Consider the following 20730-nt stretch of genomic DNA (forward strand, 5'->3'; position numbering starts at 1 on the left):
AGTTGTGCAAGCAGAATTAATAAGCTCCCAAATCTGAAACTTCTTTCCTTCAGATACCCAGTCGTCATTTGCAAGTTACCAGCAGCTGTTTGCAAACACAAGCCATTTGCAGCACTGCAAAGGCCAATCTTACTTCGAGCAAAGACCATCCTTACTCAAAAAGGAAAACGTACAGGTTATTCGTAAGTTTGAATGTTAGAACCTTCGGAGCTTTGACCTGCCACAAGTGGATCCCATTTGTTTACTATGAAAAACAGGGAATGCATCTCACATTGGGGACAGGAAATGCGGGACGAAACATCGTCGCCCAACCGCTCGCAACCAATGCACAGACATGAACAGAATGACTTCAGCATTCACAGCACTCGGCACAAGATCTCATCTCACGCTGTCCCCCGCCAAATCTCTCTACCATCTCCACTGAAACAACTCCTCTGAAGATGCACCTCACATTTCAAAAACGTCAAATAAAGCTCACATCATGTAGGGCCTCAATTTGCAAAAAAAATTCCACAAAGCTTACATCAATCGGTATCAATCTGCGTAATTTTTGAAGGCCCAATATCACTCGAAGTCTCATGAAGGTCATCATCATCCATCAGTCTATAACAATTTCGGAATTTTTCTCATGGCTCTCTATAATACCATAACCACTCACCACTAAGGCACTAATTGTGCTTAAAATGCATTTAATCTAGTTTATTGGCCAACCTTGCGGTGTGCAAAGCATCTCTTACCATTCCGGCCTCTCTGACTATTGACTTGCACCAACGCCAACCCATCATCTTGCCGCCTGTATAAAGGCCTCGTCACATCACGGCTTCCTTGTCCGGCCAGCGCAGAGCAGCGTGGTGGTCTGCATCGGCATCGGCGCATCGTGATCTGCGGCCATGGACGGTGAGCCAGCCATGGAGGAGCCCCCTCACCTGTTCCTGTGCCCCATCTCCATGGAGCTCATGGACGACCCCGTCACCGTCTCCACCGGCGTCACCTACGACCGCCGCAGCATCGAGCAGTGGATCTTCGGGTACGGCAGGGCGACGTGCCCGGCCACCATGCAGCCGCTCGCTAACCTTGACCTCACGCCCAACCACACCCTCAAGCGCGTCATTGGCTCCTGGCTCGACCGCGGCTCGCCGTCGCCGTCGACGTCGGCTTCCTCGTCGCCGTCGACGTCGTCATTGTCGAGCCCGGCGCACGAGCTGCTGGCCACGCCGCTGTCCCGGATGCTGGGGGCGGAGCGGCTGCGGTCGGCGCTGGCCGATCTCGAGGAGACGCCGTTCAAGGTCACCGCGCTCAAGAACATCCGGGCGTGCATGGCCGGCGACGTGGCCATGCAGTGCGAGTTCGTGTCCTCGGGCGGGATCCAGGCGGTCGCCCGGGTCATGGCGCAGGCGCTCGCGGAGAGCGCCGCGGGCGGCGACTTCTCGGCGTTCACGGCGTGCGAGGAGGCCGCCGCGGTGCTCGCGCTGCTCCCGCTCGCGGACGCGGCGTCGGTGGGGCTCGTCCTCGCGCCGGAGTGCATGAGGCCGGTGATGGCGCTGCTCCAGCGCGGCGGCGCCGAGGCGAGGCTACACGCCATGGACATCGTGACCAAGATCTCCAATGCCGGCGCCGGGGACTGGACCGCCGCCGCCGGAGTCGAGGTTGACGACGTGCTCAAGCCCCTCCTGGAGCTCCTGGCCGACGAGGTCTCCACGAGGCTCAGCTCCCGAGCGCTCGACGTGCTCCTGGACGTCGTGGCGCGGTCCCGGGACGGGCCCGCCAAGGCCGTGGAGGTCGGCGCGGTGCACGTCCTCGTCGAGCTCCTCGCCGACGCCGACGACCGCCACGACGCCGAGCGGATACTGCTGCTGCTCAAGCGCCTGTGCAAATGCCCGGAGGGCCGCCTGGCCTTCGCGGAGCACGACCTGTCGGTGGCTGCCGTGGGTAAGACGATGCTGCGGGTGTCGCAGCTGGCCACCCAGCTGGCCGTCAAGGTGCTGTGGCTTGTCTCCGTGGTGGCGCCCTCGGAAAAGGTCCTGGAGGACATGGTGCTGACCGGTGCGGTGGCGAAGCTGCTGGGCCTGCTGCACGTCGAGACCCCGCCGGCGACGAAGCAGAAGACGGTGAGGATGGTGAGGATCAATGGTGGGTTCTGGCGGCAGTACTCGTGCTTCCCTACCGATCTCAGGGATTACCTGCGGCTGCTCGACTGATTTGTTCATTGCTTGGTTCATTGGTTTGGCCAATTGTATGTAATTAAGCAGAAAACTTCGTCCCTGCAATACAACTTCTCAATGACTTTCACCAAGGAACCGCCGACCTCGTCCGCATCAATAAGGCTTACTTGGCGCTGCTCCAAAGAAGGAATCCTCCCTGCAACCAAAAGATTATCATCCTATCTCCTTGCAGAACTGTCACACGAAGATTTGCACTAAAGCTATGACCATGAGGCTGCAACCTGTCATTCCTAAGTTGGTTCACTCTGATCAAACTGGTTTCCTTAAGGGTCGCGGCATAGCAGAGAACTTCGTATACGCAGCAGAGCTAGTTCAGTGCTGTCACAAGCGAAGAGCCCCTGCCATTGTTCTCAAGTTGGATTTTAGAAAAGCTTTTGACTCTATTAACTGAGATGCATTGGATTTAATCCTTTCTGCCAAAGGATCTGGATCAGGCTCCTCAACGAATTGACCGCAGTTGTCCTCAATAGAGTCCCTGGTAAATGGATCCAATGCAAGAGAGGACTCCATCAAAGTAACTTACTTGTCGATGTTTAAACCTGACCAACCTACCAAAGGGTGCCCAAGGTAGTGTTTTGGATGGTGGGGCTCGTCGAGATCAGAAACTCGAAGGTAAACGTAGATACACGATTTAGACAGGTTCAGACCGCTGAATAGGGTAATACCTTACGTCCTGTGTGTTGGTTGGATTGAATTGTTTTAGAAGGGGTCCCTGCCTCACCTTATATAGACGGGGCAGGTTTACAGGTCGGTTAATTTACAAGAATATTAGTCGGATATGACTAGAGGAGTTCTACTCTTATTACAACGAGTACTTTCCTAATCCTCGACTAGTTCCTATCTTTCCATGTAGACTACGCCGCTCTACGTGATGATCTCCATGTTAGATGCGTCTCGGTGTCCAACTCCATATTTAGGACTGGCCAAACCTTCTGGTGGGTCCATAGATGTATGTACGACAAGCCCCGAGTACTTTTTAGCCAAATATAGCAAAGCGGAGTACTTTTGAAGTCTCCACCGACTGCTCTTGATACTCCTCGAGTACTTCATCTGGTTATATCTTCAAAGGTGCCCCAAAACTACCATGAGGCTGGAAGGTGCTCAAGCATCTTTTGAGTAATCTTCGTCTTTGAATTTTTATGGAAGTGCGACGAAAGTCACACTCCATATGGAGTATCCTTCGAGTTTTAGGTTGAATCGAAAAATCAAGCTGAGGGTCAATCTATAATCTGCATCACTTTTCCCTTAAAACCTAGAGAAAAAACTTTTTGTCGATGGACACGTGGCAAATAGCCCCCGAGCCTTTGACCGACTAGTTTGGTGGGTATAAGGGTCAACCTTTGGTCAGCGTGACCATCTCTAGAAGGAGATCTTATCTCCTCCCAAAATAAAGGTAACCGCCAATTATGTCTCCCAAATTTTGGGATCCTTTAAATAAGAAACTTCGCACAATATTTATGGTGCCACTTTTATAAATAACGGAGGAAGTTTATCCCTTCCGTTTTGCCCTTGCCATTCACTTCGTACGGTATCAACATGGATGAATTCATGGTGAGGGCTCGGATGTTCAAGAATATGAGTGGGATTCCCACGATTGTACGGGAATTCAACACCGCACACCCGCCAAAGCCTGTAAGTATCATGGCTGTAGCCCCCGAGTACTTATTTGAAGTTTCAGTATATGTTGACTTGTCTTTCTGTGCAGGAAGATGCCGCCTTATATTTCTCTGCTCCTCCTCCTCGTTCTGAAGATGCTTGTGAAGCAGCTCTTCATGTGTTCACACAGGAAGTTATGAGAAGTGATGACCAGGAGGAAGAAGTAGTCGAGTCCTCCAGTGGCACTAGTTCTGATGCCATGGAGAAATATGAAGTCAAAGCCTGACCATCTGCTAAGGCCAGATCGTCCTTCGGGTCGAAGAAGCGCTAAGCTACAAATGAGCTTGAAGCCGCGATCTCTCCGCCACTGAAGAAGAAGCGGACTGTTGTTGCAAAACGGGCTGTGAAGAAATCCATCGCTACAAATGATGTGCCCCTAAGGTAATTACCTATGAGAAATGACAAGATCCTGTCGGTATTTTATGTCCGGCAACCTACCGAGGGGTATCCCGAGGTAGTAGATTGGTTGGTAGGGATCGACGGACCTGGAACTTGAAGGTAAAAGTGAGGACACAAGACACAGATTTATACAGGTTTTGGCCACCAATGTAGCATAATATCCTACTAAAACGGACCCGAATTCCCATTTCTAAGAATTCAAGCCTACGCACCTCGGTGTTAGTTCCAGGAAGGCTATCATGTGCAAATTTTTATCTCAGATAGTACAAATCCATACCAACACAAAAATAGAAAGAGCAATAGGGTATAGATATCATAGATAACATGAATAACGAGTCCATCTCAATGGCACATACCGGTACAAGTCCATCTGGACTGAATCAAGAAAGGTAAAATATCTATGCAGTGGAAACATAAGCTATGGCAAACTCCATCTCCAGAGGGGACTCGAGCGAAGAACGGTCCCTAGTCTTCCCAACCGGAGTTGTTGAAGTCGTAGTGGGGTTCCGACCCTAAAAAACCACCATCTACCCGAGAAGCGGGTAGGTCATGTCAACTCCCAAAGTAGCAAGCTAAGAAAATAGGGGATTATACTATATGCATGAGTAAAACCTATATTTGGTTGTAGGGAATTATGCAGCAGTAGCAGTAGCAGCAATCAAGGAAGCAGCAAAACAACATCATCTCCAAGGTCAAAACCTCAAACACGGAAGTCGGCACAAATCATCGGAACCTTCACCCAAGGATCCAACACCCAACACACTAGGCAATGTGAGGGCTCCCTCCCCTCACATCTCAACGGCAAACGCCGACCTATCTCTAAAACAGGAGGCAGAAGCACAAGAAAAGTCTAGTCATAAGTAGTGGTAGTCAACAGCAATGTCCATAACTAGTGCACACAGACTATAGATATAGCTTTATACACTCTGCAAAGGTTGTACAACTGCACCCGCATGGATGGAGCCTGAACGGTAGCGATCCGTCCAAACCCTACCTTACAGCCGGAGCCCTAGTAAGTGGATAGCTCTCTCCTGTTTCCTTGAGTCTGGAACCATCTTCAGCTGCAGGGCATGCCGTCACCAGTGAGGACCTCGAAGCTGTGAAACCTACCCACGCTGGGGTGCAGTCTGGTCAGAGCAGGCCAACGCCTCGAACTCCTTACACGATCCTCCAATCCACCTACAGGCAGAGCACTAGAAATCAAAACGTCATCAGCTCTAGAAGCCATGGCCTACGTCATGGTCTTCAAGTCAGATGTGTCTCGGTGTCCAGCTCTATATTTAGGACTATCCAATCCTTCTGGTGGGTCTATAGATGTATGTACGACACCACTGTTGCCATATCTTTTTATTTTGGTTGCTGATCTCCTCCAACAGATGATTCTCGATGCTTTAAGTCACGATGACCTGGAACACCCAATCATAGCAACTTTGCCTTGCCTGTCCTTCAGTACCCTGATGATACCTTGATCATTGTCAAAGCGCAGGCATGTCAACTACAATGCCTCAAAGGAATCCTCTCCACCTTCTCTGCCATCACTGGACTTCATATCAATTTCAACGAGAGCACATTTGTTCCCATCAGTGTTCCAACTATTGCTGCTGCATCGATGGCCTCGTCCTTTGGTTGTTCGGTTGCAAGGTTTCCTCAAACTTACCTAGGGTGCCACTATCTACTCACAAGCTTCGGCCAGCTGACCTTCAACCCCTTGTTTGTGCCATGGAAGGTTACATTCCTGGTTGGTGTGGACCGCTCCTCACGCCTACCGGCTGCACCGTGTTGACTAATGCAGTCTTGGGAGCATGGACAGTTTATGCCATGGGCTCTATCCTTCTGCCTGCAGCCACGATCCACATCATTGACAAGAAGAGAAGGGCCTTCCTTTGGATCGGTGACACCACTTGCCAAGGTCGCCTGAGAGATCATATGTTGGACACATGACCAAGGGGGTCTTGGTGTCAAAGACCTGGCCACTCAGAATCACAGTCTCCTCTCCAAGTTCTTGAGTAAGCTTCATGAACCTCCTACCACCGGTTGGCAACTGTGGTTCCACCGCATGTACGGCAGTGGCACCGGCCGCGATCTTGGAGACCACCACCACCTAGATACTCCTGTTTGGTCTGCCCTACTGCAGCTCCTACCATCCTTCAGTCAAACCACCAAGACTCACCTGGGTGATGGTGCCTCAATCAGTTTTTGGCATCATCACTGGTTTGGACCTGCACCATTAGCGGTCACCTTCCCAGCTCTTCTGTCACACTGCAACTGACCGAACATCACCGTTCGTCAGGCTTGGAATCAGGGGCTCTAGGACCTTCACCTGCATCATCATCCTAGCCTTGCTGCATCCACCGGCTACTCTGCTCCAGGCGCTTCTTCTTGCAGCGCCTACTGAAGGCGTCCCCAATTGCCGCGGCATCGGTGCCCAGCTCTTGCCTTTCACCTCATCCACATTCTACCTCCATCAGGCCAAATTTCGCCCCCACGACCTGTTCTCCTCTTCCATTTGGGATAACACAGCCATCCCATGCTGCAAACACTTTGTCTAGCTCCTGCATCGCCACCGCTTGCCATCTGCTGCCCTCCTGTTCCACCGCAACATTCTGGAATCACCATTATGCGATGCCCCATGGTGTGACGGATATGGTGCCTCATCAGGTAGCTTCAGGCAGCGTACCTGCACTCCTTTAGGGACTTATGGAACATCCATGAGCTGGTGCTGATCCCTCATGCAAAGGTCCACTCCGGTATCATCACCGTGGTCCTTTGGAACATATGGAAGTGCCGCAACAACTTCGTCTTCAACAACGTGCTGGTCACGCCGCAAGTCATGTTGCATGTAGTGGCTTCTGACCTGGTGCTTTGGCGCTACCGATTGCGACATATGACTGCTATAGCTTCTCTTCTTTAGTGAAGTGACTTCTTTTGTAATATTTTAACATAGCTCTAACATAACCTCCTCTACCACCCCCTTCTCAAAATCTTGTATGGCACAACTTTGCATATCAATATAATTGTTCAGGCCAGCTCTTTACCTGCCGTAGCACCTCTCAAAAAAAATTAAGCAGAAAACAAAAGCTTCTAAAGAGAAGATTTGAAAGAAATGAAAGGAATACATGCACTTGATGCGCACATGGAAACGCCTGTTCCGTTCTACTGCTAGTATCTATATAGTATATGAGCTATTGATCTTTTGTGATCTCGTCAATGCTCACCATTAATTGCCCTAAAGGCCTAGAGAATGCGTAAGGTATATGAATTTTACAAGAATCTGGCAACGAACACTGTAACATCTTTCGGAACTCCTAGTATATATGAAACCTTTCAAGTCAAGAAGGTATATTTACTCTCTTCAAGTCCATTTAAAAAAGGACTAATCCCCATGTATAAACAAAAAAAAAGTGTTTTATCACACCTCCTCTACTTTAACTGATTGTATTTGATCCTATTTACAGCTGATATTTAAATTATACTCCGTCTCAAATTATATGTAGTTTTGGGGTTATCGGACCGACTCAAAACTCATTAAAATGAAATTAATCCATATTTTAGAGCAAGGTAAGTGGGGAAAAAACTGAACCAGCTAGCTAATCCCACCTAAAGGTGTCACCAGTTGCATCCAGTCACGTGGAATCTTCAAAATAAAAAGGTTAGCGTCATAGGCATTTATACGTCGGAGATAGCCAAAGATTGAACAATGTGAGCATCTACGAGAAAGATGAATGAAGCAACAAAGAAAGAAATAGGACGCGCGCCGCATGATTTAAATTGACCGAGAGAGTTTTCATATGATCGAGACCTAACATTGCGCCTTTTCCCTCACTATTTTCTTAAACTTTGAGAGGTTGATAATCAGTAGGATCAAGCACTTCATCAATTTGTCAATCACATGGTGTTGGGTTATATTTCCTAGCTAGCTCCAACAAAAAAGCTAGTCTTCAAAGTCGAAACTAATGATCCAATGGCATGTGTGGACATACTTTAGCCGGAGCATAAAACGTGTTTCTCTCTTGCAATTAACATTTATGTTTTAGAAGTTTGGCTTCTCCGGCCAAAATGGCACCTAAATGTATTGCCTATTTTGGTTCTTCTACCTCTTGATCTACTACTAAGCAATTCCACAGTTTCTGAAATTTGACCTAAAGCTCTTTTTTGGAGGGTTTTAGTGCTCTTTTTTTCTTTTTTATGCTACTTTTCTGTTGCGAGTTGCGAATTTTTCATTTTTTTGGGAAAAATCCAGTGCTGACCTCAGCGGTAGCTGAAATTGAAAGTTGAAGCTTCGTGGGCCCAATTCCAGGTCACCCACCGAAGTTCCAAAAGCGACCAAGCAAATACGCCATCCAGAAAGGTCTATTCTGAAAAAAAGAACACACCGAAAGCTCCCGGACGGGAAGACGACTTGGTGCTCGTGCTGCCGCGAGATCTAACCAAAACCCGCGCCCTCCTCACCGTCCGGTGAGCCCCGGACCCCGGCACCTCGCGGATCACCGGCGCTCGGGTGGTACCCAGAGGCGCGCGGTGGAACCCGCGAAGAGATAAGGGCGGCGCCAGACGCTCGGGCCGCGGGCGCGTGGGCGGGCGACGATGCCGGTGGCGGCGTCGGCCATCTACTTCCTCAACCTCCGCGGGGACGTCCTCATCAACCGCCTCTACCGCGACGATGTCGGGTACGTTGTGCCCTCGTAGGCTTGGAGCTGTAGATCTAGGGGCTCAAGGAGGGATCGATTCGTTCCCTTCTAGCTTGCGGCTGCGTAGATCGCGGGAGTGCTAGTTCGGTGGATTGTGGAATTCTATCCATTTTGCTTGGAGAGTGATGAGGGTTTAGCTCGGGGGAGCTGAAATGGGAGGCATGCCTAGCTGATTCACACTTCGGGCGCTAAAATCTGGCGGTGCCATGGCTGCTGTTATATTGAGTAGTTGGAATTTGGAAAAGATATTGAGTTTTCTGGCTAGCGAAGCGATTGTGGAGGTACTTCCTTTCTGAAGTGGAGCATAGAGACTAATCACTGAGTCAGAGAATTTGTTATAAGTAATTACCTAGACTTCTGGAGCAGTTCACCTCTTTGTCTTAAAAGAGACGTGACTATGTACTAGGCTACTAAATTTTATCATTTCAGACTAGCGATTGCTCCACAAAGTTGATCACTGTGCAGTTCACTCGATCATTATTTTGTTGTTAGGTGAACATTTGCAGTGAAACTTTATCATTGGACATTTGGACCCTATTTTACATGTTCAATTCGGAAAACTGTTATATCATTTCCACTATAAGGCATATGTTCAATAACATACACATTATTTTCTGGGAGACATTGAAATATGTAAATTACTAAGGATATCACCTCAATCGTGCTGTTATCTATTCCCTTGTTGCGTTTATCATTCAAAATTTATTCAGCAAGGATCAACTCCTGAGGATACATTTGGCTCCATTCATTTTAAATTCCATGTTTTACTTACCAGTTCAACTCACATTTAGTGACTAAATCCCACTGTATTCATGTACTGTTATGCAGGGGAAATATGGTTGATGCGTTCAGGATGCATATTATGCAAACAAAAGAACTTGGTACATGCCCTGTTCGGCAAATAGGAGGCTGTTCCTTCCTTTACATGAGGATCAGTAATGTTTATATTGTGATTGTGGTTAGCAGCAATGCTAATGTTGCTTGCGCTTTCAAGTTTGTTGTTGAGGTATGCAATTCCTTTTGAGAAACTTCTACAACAAAATTTGCATAACCCACAAAGTCACTGTACAACCTTGATGATTTAAAAGATTTAGATATACATCGCAAACTGTTAGTACTGATGAATTTAGCAGTACAGATGATCACCCTGTTCTCCCACAATGTTGCAAATTAACTTGATGAGAGTAAAAAAGAGATGACTTGGTCTCTTTGTTTTTTTGAGAATCCATGACTTGGTCGTGTAAACCATTACAGAAGCCAGACAATGTGTCAGATATGAGTAAAGAGAAAATATAGGGTACAAGGATACATCAAGACTTGTGAGATTAGATGATTGAGTCCACAGACATATAGTTACCGAAGTGGTACCAATTGGTCACTTAATGAACTGTTCAGTTTTTAGGAGTTGTGTAATAGGCATCCTTGTGTTATGTTATATCACGAAGGTGGTTTTACATTGCAATTAAAATTTGTTATTTGCTAAGGGTGAGGTAATTCTTTAGTTAGCAATAACTAAATGCCAAAGTTGAAAAGTTATAAGCTTGTTTGTGATTAGGAATGAGAAGATGTTTTCAATGGCTACTTGTAGTGGTTCCATTTTTCATTGATATTGAAAAATAGTGTGATAGGAATAATGGAAGCCTAGCCTGCTGTATTATTTCCTTTTGAAATTAAACCCCAACTCTTCTTTATCTGAAAAGGTTAGCCTGATAGAGAAATGGGAGTTTAGCTCTTCTTAATTAAATTCAGAGATCTTGACATCATCCTATAGTTTTCTGAACCATTCGCACTTTGGTGGAATATTATTATTTAAACTGAATATTATTTGAAACTATCAGGCAGTGGCTCTCTTCAAGTCCTACTTTGGTGGAGCATTTGATGAAGATGCCATCAGGAATAACTTTGTTTTAATATACGAACTTCTTGATGGTAAGGCAGCATCTTGAATTTTACTTCGCTCGCTGCTATGATGGATATTTCTGTGTCTTTATATAGTCTTTGATACTGTGCAGAGATTATGGATTTTGGTTATCCCCAAAATCTGTCACCTGAAATCTTGAAGTTGTATATAACTCAAGAAGGCGTCCGGTCACCATTTTCCTCCAAGGTCAGAAAATGTGGATCTGAAATTTGATATACTGGGCTAAAAAGTCACCAAAAGCTTTATGCTGATTGTTTGTTCTGCTATGAAACCATCTGAGTACTATTTCTCTTGAATTTCTGCACTGACAGGCCTCGGACAAGCCTGTTCCAAATGCGACCCTTCAAGTAACCGGTGCTGTTGGTTGGAGAAGAGAGGGTCTTATGTACAAGAAGAATGAGGTGCTTGAACTTTATTTATAAAACTTTTAGGATCTTATGCACTAATTTTCCTTTTTGAAAAAATGGCCCCATGTTATCTTATTTTATTCTGATCTCTACCTCCTTTAGTTCATTAGTGGTGGAGTAATATTACTTCTTTTTCTCAGGTTTTCTTGGACATAGTTGAGAGTGTAAACCTTCTTATGTCTTCGAAAGGTACTTTACGGACCCATCCTTTGAGCTGCTCAATTGTCTTCCCTGTTGTATTAACTGATGCATGTATATGTGCCATTCCTGCAGGGAGTGTTCTGCGATGTGATGTGACAGGAAAAATTCTGATGAAGTGCTTCCTTTCTGGAATGCCTGATCTGAAGCTGGGACTAAATGACAAGATTGGGCTTGAAAAGGAAGCCCAACTGAAGTCCAGGCCTACAAAGAGGTCAGTTTCTTGGTTATTATAAAAATAGTAAAGAAAGCTGTGGACTGTTTTGCTGATTACTATTGTTAATAGCATGGGTACCTGTTATTTTTGCTACATTTTTACTGATCATTTGTCTTCTCTTTCTCTACAGTGGGAAGACCATTGAACTTGATGATGTCACATTCCACCAGTGTGTTAACTTAACAAGATTTAACTCGGAAAAGACAGTCAGCTTTGTGCCACCAGATGGTGAATTTGAATTGATGAAGTAATCTTCTCAATTTCTTTTATGCTTTTAATTCCTTCCCTGCTAGAAGCAGATTTTATTATCTGCACTTTGGCTGGCTTTTGATGGATAAATTTTGTTACAGGTACCGAATCACGGAGGGTGTCAACCTTCCATTCCGTGTTCTTCCGACAATCAAGGAATTGGGCCGAACGCGGATGGAGATTAATGTGAAAGTAAGTGAGGCATATTTTGATTGGTGGTGTGGTCATGATCAATTTTACTGACATGAACCTTAATGACATAGGTCAAGAGTGTTTTCGGTGCCAAGATGTTTGCACTAGGTGTTGTTGTCAAAGTACCTGTTCCAAAGCAGACAGCGAAGACTAGTTTCCAAACAACGTCAGGCAAAGCAAAATACAATGCTTCGATCGATTCACTGGTGTGGAAGTATGTACCGGTTACCTTTGTCTAGCATTCATCTGCAGTTAGCTTTTTTCAGATTTTTTTTCTACTCAACCATATTGCAAGTGATAAGTGTACTTGAACTGATAACACATTTCTAAAACTACAGGATCAGGAAATTCCCTGGACAGACTGAGGCAACTATGAGTGCAGAAGTTGAGTTGATATCTACAATGGGTGAGAAGAAATCATGGAACAGACCACCGATTCAGATGGAATTCCAGGTAACACCCTCACATCCTTTTGAAGAACACACTTATTTCCTTGTTGATCTGTACTTCATTTTATCATTCTACAATTTGGAACTGAAAATGAAAAGTTGCAGAGGGCTCAAATATATATTGTTCGTTTATGAACTGAGCTTGGTCCTACACAAGAAATTGAAATGTAGCTTTTGGTATTGGAACTTGTTTATTAGAGGCATTGCCTGCCCATGCTAGGTCACTCCGATAGAATATGCTAACCCAACTGATTATATGGCTATGTTGTTTGGCTATTTTCTCAACACTGTCCTCCATGCTCTATCTGATGTCTGGTTCCTGTAGGTTCCAATGTTCACTGCTTCTGGTCTTCGTGTTCGGTTCCTTAAGGTATGTGCAATAAGTGTTGATATGAAACCTTGCAACATCTGGAGATGAAAACCCTCACGTGATACATTTTCCAGGTCTGGGAGAAGAGTGGTTACAACACCGTTGAGTGGGTTCGCTACATCACGAGAGCAGGATCATACGAGATAAGGTGTTAGCGACAGATTAAATCTTTCAAGCTCCTTTGAACAGTTATTTCGAGGATCCACAGAGGTCTCTCTGTACGGCGTCATGCATGATTATAAAGCACGGATATTGTGACAGAACTATCTGAAAACCTTGTACTTCAGCAGAGGGGGCAGGGCAGGGCAGACCAGGCAATTTTCCTTCATGTTCTTCTATTCATTGTAGTCTGGGATATCTATTCGCCCCCCTCGTGTCTTGTTTGTTTGGTAGAAAGTATTTTTGTTTGTATATTTGGCGGTAGCATTCCTTGTTGATCAATATACACCAGTTGTCAGTTTGTATTGTTTTTCGCCTTAAATGGATGAGTGGATTCACCTGGCATAACAGTGTACAAACATTTGAAGCATAAGATTTGGTATAATTGCAGATTAGCAGTGTTTTGATGTGAAGATGCTACAGGCCACATTGTGTCCCTAATCCCTATCTTCAGAAATATTTGTGAATGATGATGACTGCCGTACTGGTCATGAGTGGCTCAAAAACAAAAAATTGTAAGCATGAAAGAGTAAGTGAGAGAAGATCGGGTGCACCCGGCCCTTGGGATCTCCCGTGCACCCTGGATGCACCATCAACGCTCCAGATGCACGAGAATTTTGCACGGCGGGTTGGATTCGTGAAAAAAACAGGGGCTAAAATGTAAAACATGCATCCCACAGTACATGCATCTGGAGCATTGTGCATCCGACGGATGCACCTGGCCGGGTGCAGGGGAGCACACCAAGGGCCGGGTGCACCCGATCTGCTCTCAAGAGGAAGTACTGCAGCCAAAATATTAAAATCTTAAAATTTTAGTAGCATCAAAAGTGCCGAATTGCGAACAAAGTAATCACGAAGTTCCCATTAAATTTGGACGTTGCCAGTACATTAAATTAAATAAGTCCTAAAGATCAAGTGAAAACAACAGCATTTTAGCTTTCTGATGAAATAGGTTACAACTTACAACCTATAAAAGTAACAAATCATCGGTCCCAAGACGCCACCACATATTGGGACGTCCCCATGAACTGGGACCTCGACGGTTCATAACTCCCCTCCAAAAAATCTTCACCTAAAGCTCATAAGGCTCTTGCCCGACAAGACATCCATCAATTTCATGCCCTAGAACAAGCTGAAAACATTTATCCCGTTCATGTTCACAGTGCTAAAAAACACAGACACGGAGTACCAGTTCTTCATCCACTGGGACAGCTACTAAACCACGAACAGTTCCATCACCTCCATAGCCAGCCACTTCCTTGTTGTACAGAACGATCTTGTTTTCTTCATTTCCAGAAGTCCAAGCAGTTACTTTGCTAATGAAATCAGATGGCCCCTTCAAGATACTGACTGTGAAAGATGCTTCCACGGCAGATGGAACAGGCGTATACACCAATTCCACAGTACTCAAACAGTTATACAGAAACTGAGTAGTGGGTTGCTGCAAATGACGGATGCCACTGTGTTCTAGATAACCTTTGCTGAAATCTTCATCGAGGTCACCATCACCCTTGATTTTCAAATGGAACTCAAAATACATGCTATCACTTACAGGAAGTGCTCGATACAGGCCCATCAAAGTCAGTGCATCATCCTGTGCAGGGATTTAGGCAAAATGTAATGTAAAACGCATGACAAAAAGAAATCAAGCTTGATGAGTCAATTATAATTCAGACGATACCAAGAGAAATTTGGGTAGGTTCGGTTAAGTTACTTAAAAAGATCCAGTACTTGATAAATGTATAAATTTACCACCGTCGGCAGGGGCTGATCCGGGGGGTGCTGGGAGCTTAAGCCCCCTACCTCCCCACAAACAATGGATACCCTTCTTGAGCTCCCCTCCATTTTTAAGGAGGCGGAAGGATGAAGAAGGAAGATCAGGAAGAAAGAAATGGAGAGGAAGAAGAAGGAAAAAGGAGGAAGAAAAGTCCCCCTAAGTTTGGAGGCCGAATCCACCGCTAACTATCAGCTTCCATCCGATCACTTTATTCAGATATTGCAAGCGAACTAGACTGATTGCTACTCTCACTGTACAGGATTGTTCCAATCACGAAATGAGAGATTACGTCATGTGCATGAATCAGATTCTGACTAAATATTGTTTTCACGAGCCAACGAGCGAATGATTATGGAAGCTTAATGTACGTAACAGAAGCTTTGGGATGGATTGATTCTTTCGGTGGTAGGTCTCTTTCAATGGTGCATGCACCAAATATTGCATATTTAGATGGTTTCTGACAATGGATGTAACAGAGTCTTTGGTCATGCCTTTGTTTAACCGCATGCATAATTGGCGAAAAAGAAAAATAGGCAAACTGATGAATGAAATTGGGTACAGACCTTGGAGGTTATGACTTGGGGCTCATCCCTGCCACGCCTGAACAAATAGACACATCTAGTCGTACTCGTCCCTTGCCAACACAGTACCAAATACGCTAATCGGATAACTCCTGTCAGTCTCGGCAATCAAGGCCAGTGACAGGAATCAGAACAAGAACATGGTTTCTATACAGGTACATCCGTCGACACATGTGCGATGAACAAGGACAAATAGCTAAAAAAAATGAAGATAAATGAACAGATGTGATCACGAATGTACTCACACTCTTTGTCCATGTCAAAGAAGGCGACGTTGAATTCGCAAAAGCTCCGGCTTCAGCTCCATCTTCTCCTCCTTCCAAGCTATATCAACAGTTGCCCGCGCCCACAATCTGAGGCGATTTGTAGTTTTGCAACCGGGGGAAAACCCCGACCTGGTTTTTATATGTGTCCCGTCAAAAAAATTTATAGGAGTTTTTGGTGTGTTACCGGAGTCTGACATGATTTGTAGGAGTATTTGGTGTGCTACCGGAGTCTTGGCATGATTCTTTCTCCGATAAGAACAAGAATATAGACGAAGTGGGGGGAAACGATAGCCAAATAAAAGACCAAAATTTGGTAAGAACAAACAAACTTATGGTAAAGTTTTTAGTGGAGGAAAAGCTGTGACTTGTGATCTGGAAACGCCGGCGGAGTTCGGAAGTGGCACGCATCTCCAGTGTTTTTAACGACGAAGCGGTGGCATAGCTTTTCTAGTGCCCACGGCCCAACGCAGAACGCACCAAAATTTTCCTCCAGCTCCACTAGCCCACGCCGGCGCCGCCGTCGGAGCACCCGCATCCCCGTCCGTCTGAGATGGCATCGCCGTCGCCGGCGCTGCTGAAGGACGCCGTGGGCGGCCTCGACCGCGACGGCTTCGTCGCCCTCCTCTCCAAGCTCATCGGCGAGTCCGCGCGCCTGCAGAACGACCCGCCGGCCCACATGCCTCAGGAGGACCTCGTGGCGCAGCACGTCGTCGACGCGCTCCGCCCGGTGTCCACCGAGACTGGGGGCGGCCCGCTCGTCGTGCGGAAGGTCAGCTACGCCGAGGGCAGGAGCAACGTCATCGTCGAGTACCCAGGCACCGTCCCCGGCCGCGTCGTCTCCTTCGTTGGCATGCATATGGACGTCGTCCCGGCAAACCCCAGCGAGTGGGTAAGTTGCGTTGCGTGAACCCCTTCTGCCTGGTTATCTAGATTCATCTGATTTTGCAACTACTGTCGATTAGTTGGTAGTTTCCAGTGTGTCTTACCGCTGAGCAGATTCGTCTTTGCTTGATCTGGTAGTTCTTCAGTTGTAAATGCCAGTACAAATACATCGTTTTGACTTTTGAATAATGAATCGATGGCCTGCTTAAAAAAAGTAATGAATCAATGACGCCGGTGCTAAATTCTGCATACTGATACATGTGATTAGGTCTACTGATATAAAAATTGCACAGGCATTGCAATAAGTGAACTACTGGGATTCTGTTGGGAAAGTGTTTATTCAGTTAGTTTCTTTATACCGGTGTGTGCTTTCCTTATGTAAAATGAATTGTGAAGTGTTTCAATAACAGGATCTCCATCAGCCATCATAGTTGATTCTTGATTTTATAACTTTGGTCATCCAAATTTCTGCAGGACTTCGATCCTTTCTCACTAACCTTTGATAGCGAGGACAAGGACAAGCTTCGGGGACGTGGGACAACTGACTGTCTCGGCCATGTTGCGCTAGTGGCTCAGCTAATGCGGCGGCTTGGTGAGGTCAAGCCACCCTTGAAGCATTCTGTCATTGCCGTGTTCATTGCCAATGAGGAAAACTCATCTGTCACTGGCATTGGTGTTGATGGCCTCGTGAAGGATGGGTTGCTGGATAAGCTCAAGACCGGACCCTTGTGAGTAGTGCCCCATCAAAAACTGATGTGTTGTTTCTGGGAATTATGTGCTGATTATTTGGTGTTACAAAGGTTCTGGATAGATACAGCTGATAAGCAGCCATGCATTGGCACCGGTGGAATGATTCCATGGCATCTCAAGGCAACAGGGAAGCTGTTCCACAGTGGCCTTGCACATAAGGTATTTGATTCAAACTTGTCAGATTGCTTCAGTTCGGTCACGTGTTTTATGGCCCTTGCCCCTTGCAGAATAACCTGGACCATTGGAGTTGCTTAGCTAATTTGAAAATGTACTTTTGACCATTGTGCAATTTTGGAGCTATTGGCAATGTAGTTTTACCTGTTACAGAACTATCATATCTATATCTGATTGACCTACACCGTTCTAATCTAGAATCACCTACATGAACATTCTATTTCTTGACCTTGAATTAGATCTGGGTGCCTTTAGTATCACTGATTATTAGTAATTGTATAGATAAAATTAGGCTGCAGCTTTGTAGCAACTGTAGCTATATATCTGCATGTGCCTGTTCATTCTTACCTTACCTAAGAACCTTTTTCTTTGTAAGAATTTTCAGCACATTTTGTTTACTCTTGGCAGCTGTAAAATATCTGTCATCAGCTGTAGTTTACCTGTTACAGAACTATCATATCTATATCTGATTGACCTACACCGTTCTAATCTAGAATCACCTAAATGAACATTCTATTTCTTGACCTTGAATTAGATCTGGGTGCCTTTAGTATCACTGATTATTAGTAATTGTATAGATAAAATTAGGCTGCAGCTTTGTAGCAACTGTAGCTATATGTCTGCATGTGCCTGTTCATCCTTACCTTACCTAAGAACCTTTTTCTTTGTAAGAATTTTCAGCACATTTTGTTTACTCTTGGCAGCTGTAAAATATCTGTCATCAGCTTTATTTTTAAATTATTTAATTTTTTGGAGACAGCAACATTATTTCTTTTGAAGTATGTTGACCTTGTGTTTATTTATTGCTTTCGCTCCAGGCCATAAATTCAATGGAGATGAACATGGAAGCACTAAAAGAAATCCAAAAACGGTTTTATACTGACTTCCCTCCACATGAGAAAGAGAAAGTCTATAAGTTTGCTACTCCATCTACAATGAAGCCAACCAAATGGAGCTGTAAGGCCAATTTGCCCCTTTTTAGTGATTTATTCATGTTTGTTAGTAAAATATATGAGTAACAATTGTGTACTGCTTGATGCTTTCAAGATCCTGGTGGAGGCCTCAATCAAATTCCTGGAGAATGTACAATTTCAGGAGATATAAGGTAAACTTCTTGGCCCATTTTCGTCCTTTGGTCTGCAGTCAAAATCAGATGGACAAATTGAGGTTTTGCTTGATGTAGGATTTATATTCTAGTGTGGGACCTGTGGGGCACGATCCCGTACAGAGCCCTAATGAAATTCCTTCTAGTTTTAAGGTTGTGGCTGCCTTTGCCTACTAGTGAACAGTTGAAATCCTATCTGATGAAAAAGAACGGCACCACTCGAAAATCTCCATATGAAAATGTCTGTTGGGCAGAAAGATTTTGGAAATCATTGTTCCTTCCACGTTCAAGAAAGTTCCCCCCCCCCCCCCCCCCCAACCCTCCTTTCGGCTGTCTCTTTCATTATATTTTGATGAAGCATCTAATTTGGAATCCTTCCTGACCTTGCATTTATTTTGTCTCTGTATTACAGGTTGACTCCTTTCTATAGGTAAGCACATTCCTATTGCTCTGCTCCTGCTTATTCTTCTTGTGCTGCAAATGGTCTGTTGTTGATAGTTGCCATTTTCATACAGCACTTCTCATGTCGTGGAGAAGTTGAAGGGATATGTGGAGGACATAAATGAGAGACTTGAGACAGTGCTTGATACTCGTGGTCCTGCGTCCAAATATGTTCTTCCTGATGAAAATCTGCGGGGAAGGTGAACTTTTGACATTTTTAGTCTGTTATTGAGCATCCTTTAGCTGTAACCCTCCAAGGTGGGAGGGACAATTAATGTTACCGGTGCTTTGTTTTCATAGGCTTGAAATCACTTTTGATGGAGATGTGATGAATGGGGTGGCCTGCAATCTGGAGTCTCGAGGCTTTAAAGCATTGTGCAAAGCAACCGAGGAAATAGTTGGCCACGTGGAGCCATATTCCATCACCGGTAGTCTACCTCTGATTAGGGAATTACAGGTCTGGCGAGGAGCTTAATGTGCAGACTTACTTTCTGAGCCGTATCTCCATGAACTAAAGTCGTTTTGAAACTTTTACAGGACGAAGGATTTGATGTTCAAACAGCTGGATACGGTGAGTGCTTGAGCAAAAATATTGTCTTGGACTTTTTTTGGTCATGTCGCCAATGAACCAATCTATCTCTTGTATTCACATAGTTGACAGCATATGTATTAAACTGTGATTACTACTTCCTCCGTTCCAAATTGTAGATCGTTTTGACTTTTCTAGATTCATAGATATTATTATATATCTAGATATAGTGTATGTATAGATGCATAATAATATATATGAATATAGGTAAGCCAAAACGACCTGCAATTTGGAACGGACGGAGTAGTGAATATTTCCTCTAGTGTCACCTGCACCAAATGTAAATGTACATGCCCATCTTATATCGCTACTATTTTCCTGCAGGTTTACTGAAGACATACCACGCGAAGAACGAGTACTGCTTGTTTTCAGACATGACCCAGGGCTTTCAGGTATTTGTGAGCATCATTTCACAGCTGGAAGAAGAGGCCTGACCCGTCTTGCAGGGATAGAAGAGTGCCTTCAATTGAAATTACTCGTGTTGCTCAGTGGTCTTTTTAGAACTCTTTTCAATAGTCTGTGACAGGGACATCTAATAATAAGATTGAGATTGTTTGGCGCTCAAACTCGTCTGTTTCGCGTGGAGACCAGTCCCGTTTTTACCGAAGAGTTTTTGTGGGCCTAACACGGTAACACCAGTTATGCTGTAACTCTACGGGGCGCCTAAGTGACTTTCTAACCAAAAAATCCGAGCTAAGGACCCGTGTTACATTGAAGAAGACGTTTGTGTTTGCATTTCATGTCAATTGGTTGCTTGAACTTCCCGCGCATGATGTGTTGTTGCTTGATTGCTTCAACCCCTTGGGGTTACACTAGCACCCAATATATATTAAAAAAAGGTGGCACGGGGCCGTAGAAATCTTTAGAGTTTCCGTACAGAAGGGGAAATATGAAATTGGCCAAACGTAACTTAACGTGGATATTAAATACGCAAATTACGAAACACCCGTTGATGGTTTCTGAGCTATATAGTACTTGCAGCTCAAACTTGCTCACAAATTAGATCTGAGTTAAAACCCTGAAAAAAAAGACCTGCAA

At 45.1% G+C, this 20730-nt stretch overlaps 3 protein-coding genes and 1 pseudogene across 3 annotated transcripts; 3 read left to right on the forward strand and 1 right to left on the reverse strand.

Annotated features, from left to right (window-relative positions):
* Nucleotides 1-823: 823 nt before the first annotated feature.
* LOC101781790 (E3 ubiquitin-protein ligase PUB23) lies at nt 824-2289 on the forward strand. The gene has a single exon (XM_004953450.2). The coding sequence runs from the start codon at nt 891-893 to the stop codon at nt 2196-2198; it is 1308 nt and encodes a 435-aa protein (XP_004953507.1). The 5' UTR covers nt 824-890; the 3' UTR covers nt 2199-2289.
* A 6334-nt stretch (nt 2290-8623) lies between these two features.
* On the forward strand, nt 8624-13540 carry LOC101782189 (AP-2 complex subunit mu). The gene is made up of 13 exons (XM_004953451.2): nt 8624-8944; nt 9794-9971; nt 10804-10894; nt 10978-11072; nt 11198-11287; nt 11434-11482; nt 11567-11705; nt 11839-11955; nt 12059-12149; nt 12221-12363; nt 12488-12602; nt 12924-12968; nt 13043-13540. The coding sequence occupies exons 1-13, from the start codon at nt 8862-8864 to the stop codon at nt 13121-13123; spliced, it is 1317 nt and encodes a 438-aa protein (XP_004953508.1). The 5' UTR covers nt 8624-8861; the 3' UTR covers nt 13124-13540.
* A 503-nt stretch (nt 13541-14043) lies between these two features.
* Nucleotides 14044-15048, reverse strand: LOC101769404 (annotated as a pseudogene).
* A 1113-nt stretch (nt 15049-16161) lies between these two features.
* LOC101782595 (acetylornithine deacetylase) lies at nt 16162-20330 on the forward strand. The gene is made up of 10 exons (XM_004953452.4): nt 16162-16640; nt 17108-17361; nt 17434-17542; nt 18376-18514; nt 18605-18662; nt 19075-19092; nt 19178-19303; nt 19404-19560; nt 19641-19674; nt 20017-20330. Exons 1-10 carry the CDS (start codon nt 16302-16304, stop codon nt 20124-20126), a joined length of 1344 nt encoding a protein of 447 aa, XP_004953509.1. The 5' UTR covers nt 16162-16301; the 3' UTR covers nt 20127-20330.
* The last annotated feature ends 400 nt before the right edge of the window (nt 20331-20730 follow it).

Source organism: Setaria italica, chromosome I (assembly GCF_000263155.2).
Source record: "Setaria italica strain Yugu1 chromosome I, Setaria_italica_v2.0, whole genome shotgun sequence".
NCBI classification, from domain to species: Eukaryota; Viridiplantae; Streptophyta; class Magnoliopsida; order Poales; family Poaceae; genus Setaria; species Setaria italica.